Source organism: Parasteatoda tepidariorum, unplaced genomic scaffold (assembly GCF_043381705.1).
Source record: "Parasteatoda tepidariorum isolate YZ-2023 unplaced genomic scaffold, CAS_Ptep_4.0 HiC_scaffold_2207, whole genome shotgun sequence".
Classification (NCBI taxonomy): domain Eukaryota; kingdom Metazoa; phylum Arthropoda; class Arachnida; order Araneae; family Theridiidae; genus Parasteatoda; species Parasteatoda tepidariorum.
Window position 1 is genome coordinate 1 of NW_027261541.1, and position 8,631 is coordinate 8,631.

The following is an 8,631-nucleotide window of genomic DNA, read 5'->3' on the forward strand; positions in this document are numbered from 1 at the left end:
CATCGAACGCTCAGCTAGAACGACAATAGTCGTTCGAATTAACTGCAGTTGATTTACAACGTAACGTTAACTACCGAAACAATGGCGGACAACAGCCAACAGATAATTGAAATCGGCCAACATTTTGATTTCGAGGAAAAATTAACTTCTGAAATTTAAGAAAATGACCTAATTTTTATAATGTAAGATATAAATCATACAAAGATCCCGTGCTTTAAACAATCTGTGGTTACTGATTAAAAGGTCATTTTTTGCTTTTCATAAGCACTGATTGACACATATAAAGTTATAGGAATGAGCTACAAAATCAAATTAGATTTTTGTTTACGTCATTAAGGCATGCGCAATGTGAGATAATGTCTGAGTAGGAACGACTGCTCACGCTGAGCTTGCAAAACAGTATTTTGTTGGGGTCAGGGTTCGTCAACTTTCTGCTGACGCCCACAGAAAGAAACAAGTCCTTTTGTTATATTTGCTTGTCCGTTATATTTGCGTTGCGTCCGTTGTTGTTGCTTCCGTTATATTTGCTTGTCTAAAGAAACAAGTCCTTTACACCCATTCTTCTTTATTATTTTCGTGGTTCACGGTTTTATTAAAAACATGTAATACTTTATTTACCACAATTTTCTTCATCCCTTCCATCTGAACAGTCCCTCTGACGATTGCAAAGATATCGTTTAGGAATGCATCGATTTTCATCGCATCTAAACTGAGTTTCCTCGTCGCACTCGCAGTTTTCTTCATCGTTTCCGTTTGTGCAAGCCTCCTTTCCGTCACACCTAAATTTTTGAGGAATACATTCTTTGTTGCCGCAATAAAACCCTCCGCATTCTGATTGTGCTGATGAAAAAAAAAACACAGAGTAAAAAATCATTCTACTTTGAGTTCACTGTATAATGAACTTAAAATGATTCCGCCAACTGCATTCTTAAATGCTTAAACATTACTGTTTTCAACATTTTAAAGAATTTATTTTTGGACTTTTGGAAGATTTTTTTTGTTTTGTGGAGATCTTGCGTAGTTGAGCTATACTATCTGGGATAAGAAACAACATAAACCTAAAACCCAGATAGCAAAATAAGTTTCTTTTTCACTCAACAAAAACCTTTTAACCTAAAATTTGGCTGTGATTTGATGATTGATGTAGAGCAGTGTTTGCCAACTGGCGGCACGCGAAGCCTTTTTTGTGGCCCGCTAAGTAAAATATATTAGTTATATTTTTTCTGCGGACAATTTTTGTAAAAAAATCTATATGTGTTTAAAATGCTTCTCTTTCGCTTAAAAAACCCTAATTTCTTCGTTTCTGTGAAATTTAACATACCAACGGTGTAAAAAAATGCATTTCTCAGGTCTTGCATCCAAGAAAATATTTATTCAAATACAAAAATAATCGTGTATGTTGCTTTTTTGGATTTCGTTTTTTTTCGTATTTTGAAAATATAATTTGGCACGTGCGCGTTAGAAATTTTCTCGAAGAAATTCTCTGATTTAACTTTTTGATACTACTCATTTTGGATGAAATTATTTACAATTGTAAATTTTAAAACTCATAAAAAAGGGAATGAATATCATGTTTTATTTAAATTCCTTGTATATCGCATGAGGGGAAAAAAATTCATATGCTCGAGATTTTTTTTTGTTCTTGTTGTTATGATTCCTAATAAGACGGAAAAAAGTTAATTTATCACATAATTAAATTTAAAAGAAGAAACAAAAAGCTTGCGACTAAGTTTCTGATTAAGAGAAGGTTCAAAATGAATAGATACTCAATCAGCATTATTTGTAATTCTTTTTATTTTCCTTTTTAATATTGAAAAAACTTTGATAAAAATTTGTCAGTAATATTTAATGTTTCTTCATACATGCAAGAGTCTTGTAAAATTTTGGTAATGTTGTGGCCCTCCATTTGACTGGTGTTTTTAATTGCGGCCCCCAGCAACATGTAAGTTGCAAACCTCTGGTGCATTAGTTGAATTTAGCCCTTTTCCAAGTAGAAAAATATCTCCAAATTGTTGTTTGCTTTTAAGCAGGTTAATAATTTTTTTTAAATGTTTATTATTTAAATATATAAATATTTAATTATTATTAGATAGTTTAATAATTAATAATTGCTCATTATTTAAGTGTTTAATAATTTAAACAGTTGAATAATAATTTAAATATTAGTCCGTTATAAGGACAAATTGTCGGATTGGCTTAATTGTTGTTGTCACAAATTGCTACCATAGCTTAAAATTTAAATTGATGTCATGATTTGACCTTGAGAAGACTACTCATAAATGCATGCTTAAGTGCGGTTTTTGAATATGGGCCAAAGATCTGAAACCTAACTAAACTACCGTATCTAACTATAGAATGAACTCTGAACTAAATTAGTAGTCACATTTTCAGATGGCAACAAGCGTTGACATTTTGGCAGATCAAAAATCCAAATTCATCGAAATAGTGTTGTTTTTATAGAAGAATTGCGTTAGTATTTCATATTTTGACTTTACGTCATAAAACTTTTGCCCTGATTAATTAGCATATTTTAAGTATGATAATAAATAATTTCTAACGATAGTTATGCCAATATGAAATCTAATTGTTAGATCATTTACAGAGAAGGACTGATGGTAGCATATATGATACCGTGATTTGATAACACCTGTCAGTAGTAATCACAACCTACTTAAATGCAAAAGTATTTTTACTAATGACGAGAAAACTTCATGAAAAATTCTCTCTCATCTGCGTTGGTATTTTAAAGTTGAAAAAAGTAGTTGTACTAAACCGTAGAGTTTTAAATTCTGAAGTCCCGCAGTGAACTGTTAGTAAGCACAGCCAGTAGAACACTGAACTTAAGCATCGCTGGCTGCGGTTAGTAAGCGGGTGGGTGACCACTTTGATCAGACCTGCGCAGGGACCGAGGGTGCACGGTATCGGTCTTCGTTAAACTGTTCCATCTTTTTTATAACCGTCGCTGTACAGCCAACCCAATATTATGGGCTTGTGACTACTAACGTTCAACTTCGTAGCCTTGTAATTTTGAATCTAATCCAGAAGACAAGGGAACTCCTGGATCAAGTACTGGAAAAAAGTTACTTTCGTTGTGGACTTTTTTTAATGGAACTAGCCCGCATTTTCGTGACGTGGAGAGGAGGACCACGAGAACCCCCATGGTTAGCCTGACGGCAAAGGGACTTTAACCCGTGACCCGTCTATCACTGAGGATATTTCACGTCGGCACTGCGGTCGATGCAAGCCGGAAGCGGAATTCGTATGGGCTGGGATTCGAACCCGGTTCGCCTCATTGGAAGACGAACGCTCTATCACATGAGCCATCACGGCTCTAACTGTTCTAATTAAATACCAATTAGAGATGAAACAGAATTCGTCATGAAAAGTTTCTCCCGTGGTATAGTTTCCTCATGAAAAACGATTAAAAATAAAACTTACAGCAAATTCTTTCATCAGACTTATCGAAGCATTGATAACTACCGTCACAAACTTGCTCTTTTGGGATGCATTGTCCAGACTTGCATTGGAACTTCCCATCCTCACAAGAATTGGGTCTGCAGCCATCTTCGTCTTCCCCTTCAGAGCAATCCTCCATACTATCGCAGATCCAAAGCCACGAAATGCAAGTACCATTGTTACATTTGAATTGTTGGGGTGAGCATTCTTCGGATGGATTGAAATCTGAAACAGAAAAAGGCTTCGCATAGTGTAAAGTATTTTTGGTAATAGTCCATGTAGCTGTAGAGTTCATATATCTAAAATGCATGGTTTCTCAGGACAAATTGGCGTTACAAAACGTCAGCTTGAAGCGACCGCTAATCCCTGATTGGTCAACTTGTAAGTTAGATAGCATAAGTCATCGAACGCTCAGCTTGAACGACGACTGGCGTCCGACTCAGCTGCTGTTGGACTACAACGCAACGTTCATGAAAAGAGCAATGGCGGACAACATCCAACAGAGCATAGAAATCGGCCAAGATTTTGATTTTAACATAAAACATAGCTTTTTCTTCCTCTTCTTCTTCATTTAGCAAAGCAATAATGTGTTTTTTTCTTGTACAAAGTCATTATTTGCTCTCCAAAGCACTGGTCGACAATAACAAAATCAATGAAAATTCAAAATAAACATTTGTTTACGTTATTAACGCATGCGCAATGCGAGATAATGTCTGCGTTGGACCAACTGCTCGCGCTGAGCCATCACCAACTACATCAGAAAGCCTTCACACGGTTTCCTATAAGTAGTCTGCGCAGAATATTTAAAAAGCGAACCACTTGTGCACATGAACCCAAACTCTATTTTAAAAGTACTTGAGAGAAATTTATCATATATATTTGAGAATTGAATCTGTAGTGGTTGACAAGTAAATAAAACAAACCAATTATATTCATAAATTAAACACATTTTTAGACATATATTTGCCACCTCTTTCTAATTTTTAATAGATTTACTATTACAGGGCTTATTCGTAAACTGGTTTACCTTCATAGTGGTTTGACAGTGTGGAGGCTTTCAGTTATAGGAGGCGTTGGCTGAGTTTACAAAATGGCACTTTGTTGGCGTCAGCGGTACGTCAACTTCTCGCTGACGTACAGAGAAAACGCTTGTCTTAGGAAACCAAGAAAATTACTTTATGTGGCTCCCAGAATGCATGTTACCTTACGGCGACCTTGTGGCAGAAGTTTTTTCTTATGGTCATGAAATATTTGTACTAAAAATCTCTCTTCAATAAAATAAAAATATTGCAGTTTCAAACCTTTCATCCTAAAATGATTGAAAATTATTTTTTGAAGCTTTTTTTAAAAGGATTGTCACTCAGGTAAAATGACCACTTAGGTCCATGATGACGTTTTAGCTGACGTCACACTAGCGTCATAAGATCAAACTGAATTGTCCATTAAAATTTCATGACGAAGGTGGCATTTTATAATTGCCTAGATTTAAGATTATTTTTACCTTAAGACTAGCTTCATTAAAGGATTTTTTTTTACGCTTGAAAGCCCTCAGTCAATTTCGGTTTAAGGTTTTTATACAGAAGATTGTTTTCCAAGGTTCTGGATTAGGGTAATGTGCGCAGAATAGAGCGAGTGGTAACAGATCTCGCTTCAGTTTCGAAGGCTTACACGTAAACCGCATAACATACTTTTTTAGGTTTACATTAAAAGGGTTTTGCTAAGTAAAAGTAAACCTTATTTTGCTATCTGGGATTGAATTGCATGTGTTGACAAAAATGTATCCACCCTCCATTTTTACACGCGTCTGGTATGCTCAAAACAATACTTGAAAAGCCCCCATCATTTAAAGTTAAACGAAGTCAATGTGAGGACAAGTAAGAAAAGAGTTGTACCAAGTTTGCGCATCGCTTCAACTCCCAGAGCTTTGTTATCTTAAGGATATTCAACTTGTATTTTAAGGAGTCAAACCAAGTTTCTTAACCCAAAAATATCTACTTGTTAATGAATTATTCTCAATTCCAGACACTCTGGGGCAATCACTTTAATAATTTTAGTTATCATCAATGCTATGCTAACCTGACATGCAGAAATATTATAAAAAATATTATCAAACAAACTTTAGAGGATGTATTGGGGGACGGTCTTTAATGGCTCGTTTCAACTTGGGTGTCTCAATTTTAATGAGCTTATGGTTTTGTAACTTTTATTATGTCTCTTATAAACTTTTCTACTTTTACTTGCTCTAATTTTATTGTAATTGCAATTGTACTTTTTAATTGCTTTTAAAAGTACTGTTTTAATATTTCATACTATGTTGATCTTTTGTAAATTTTACATGTTTATCTTTTAATTCTACTTTTAACTGTCACTTTTAATAATTTAATGTTTCAGTGTTGCTTGGCCATTTCACAACTTTAATTCTAATTGATTTTAACAATCCCTTTAATTATTGATTGCATATTTTAACTTTGCAATTTTAATTGTATGAGTACTTTTACTACTTTTTCGACTGCTTATTTTTTTAGCGTTGCTTTTAACTAATTTTTGTCTTAGTAAATTTTAAGCTCCCAAATGATGCTATTTTATAAGGGTCTGTTGACCTCATTTTATTGATTTTAAATCACTATAAGGGTCTTTTGGTCTTTTTACTGTCAAACTCTGTAATCTTCATTGTCTATTCCATTTTTTCGTGAGTGTTTGTTTTCTGTTTTTGTATTTTGAATAAGTTTTTGTCTTTGTTGTTTTAAAAATATGTTTGTCACTATCTCATATTTTAAGTTACTTTATTGGGTCTTTGAATTAATGTTGATATTGTTAGCTTGAGCACAACTACAGTAGCATAAGAAGATTGGTAATTTTTGAGCCAAGCCTATTATGTTAATATCCTTCCCGTTGATTGTCCTATGTATCGGGCTGTTGCTTAGAATACTTCAACTTTTTTGGTTTTTAATAAATGCTACGTTGGGGCTTTGCCGGGTTCCCCGCATGGCTCAGACTGAGTCTGCTCCTCCTTTCCTGAGCGGGTCTGCCACGGCGACTGGTCGGACTGTTATCGTATGCCCTAAAACTAGGGTGGGGTGAGAATTTTCAATCTATCCCAAAAATATCACCACTTAAGCTTAAATAAAGTTGGTGACGATTTTGGTGTTCTAATTCGAAAAATCGAAATTTCGGACTCATACATTCATAAGTCCATATGAATTGGCCAATTCTGCAGAGTATTCCATTTCGCTCCGAAAAAAAAAGTTTCGAAGCGTGGCCCAATTAGGTATAGGCATTGATGCAAACAGTCCTTACAGTGTTATGTACAGAGATATTGGATGGCCAAGGAACTAATGGCGTCATAGCCAATCTTCTGGGCATTTGTAATAAATGAATATTAAGAAGCCCAAACAATCTCTCATGAATAAACTAGTGAAATCATATTTTCCAGATTGCGTCATATTTTGAGGTTTTTGAGTCTGACTCTATAGCTTAAAATATCATCTGAACAAATATTTTAACAAAGTACAACCCCTTAAATCTTAGTACGTGAGAAACCTAATCATGGGATCAAAGGTTGCACTTTAAAAATTTCTCTTACCACAGTCTCTCTCATCGGAAAGATCATAACAGTCATTACGTCCGTCACAGACTTGGAGTCTGTGAAGGCAAGTACCCCCACACCAGAAACGATCTTTTTCAGTGCACCATGGAGGGCAACCTTCTTCGTCAGAGCCATCAAAGCAATGTCTTACGTGATCACATCTCTCATAAGGAGGTATGCATGATGGAAAATACATACTTTCATTTCTGCAGAAAAAACCTTGGCAGGTTGAGGCAGCTAAATGTAATGAAACAAACGAATTATTACTTACTTAAAAAATTTAAAGACACTAAGAAATATGGCTCACAAAATCGGCTTACATGGATCACAAAAAATATGAAATTGGATTAGGGTTTAAAGAGGCTGAGGGAAACACTCGATAAACACTTAAACTGAACATGACTTAACTCAAGAATGAAAATTATATCTGGAACAACAAATTCATAGAATTTCCCTACATTCACAACACTTATTTATTATCCCTGATCTATTCTGCTTCCCTGCTGTATGTATCTATAGCAAATATTATCCCGAGAATATTCGGGAGAATTCGTCAGTACCTTTTCTTTTAACACGCTTTTCTCGTAAAAAAAAACAATCTGCTGTGATTGCCAAGTTTTGTTTGGGAGTTTTTATGATGGATTACGGGCATGCTCACGTGCTTTGTACAATTGTATGTAGGATGGTTGCTGAATTTACATAGGAAAAAAGAGTAATTTTTTACTATTACTTAAAATGGCGTATCACTTTACTGGTGTTTGGAAGGTATCAATTTGTGTTGTCNGAGATAATGTCTGAGTTGGAACGACTGCTCTCGCTGAGCTTGAAAAACAGTATTTTGTTGGGGTCAGGGTACTTCAACTTTCAGCTGATGCGCCCTTGTCTTAAGAAACCAGTCCCTTCCATCCATTCTTTTTTATTATTTTTGTAATTTGTGGTTTTATTAAAAACATGTAATACCTTATTTCCCACAGTTATCTTCATCACTTCCATCCGAACAGTCACTCTGACGATTGCAAACATATAGTTTAGGAATGCATTTATTTTCATCGCATCTAAATTGGGTTTCCTCGTCGCACTCATAAGTTTCGCAGTTTTCTTCATCATTTCCTTTCTTGCAATCCTCTTTTCCGTCACATCTATATTTTTGAGGAACACATTGTTTGTTGCCGCAATAAAACCCTCCGCATTCTGATTGTGCTGATAAAAAAAAAAAAAAACACAGAGTCAAAAATCATTCTACTTAGAGTTCACTACATAATAAACTTAAAATGTTTCGCCAACTGCATTCTTAAATTCCTAAACGTTACTGTTTTCAACATTTTAAAGTATTTGTTTTTGGATTTTTAAAGATTTTTTGTTTCGTTTTATGGAGATGGTGTATGGCTGAGCTATATTATCTGGGAAAAGAAGCAACATAAACTTAAAACCACGTGTGTAATAATTTATTTTTAATCCAGCCAAATTTTGCTCAGATACTAAATGGTTTCCTAAAATAATTCGCCAAAATAGTTAAAAAAATTTTATTAGGTGTAGCACCGATATTTTGAATATCTAATGTATTCTAATTATTGAATTAAGTAGAATTT

At 34.6% G+C, this 8,631-nt stretch overlaps 1 protein-coding gene across 1 annotated transcript; it reads right to left on the bottom strand.

Moving 5' to 3' along the window:
- Positions 1-618: 618 nt before the first annotated feature.
- On the bottom strand, positions 619-7,279 carry LOC107441704 (sortilin-related receptor-like; the record flags this gene model as incomplete). The annotated part of the gene is given in 3 exon segments (XM_043057128.2): positions 619-840; positions 3,439-3,681; positions 7,040-7,279. Coding segments are annotated over 3 exon segments (705 nt in total), but the record flags the coding sequence as incomplete, so codon positions are not given.
- Between the last annotated feature and the right edge of the window lie 1,352 nt (positions 7,280-8,631).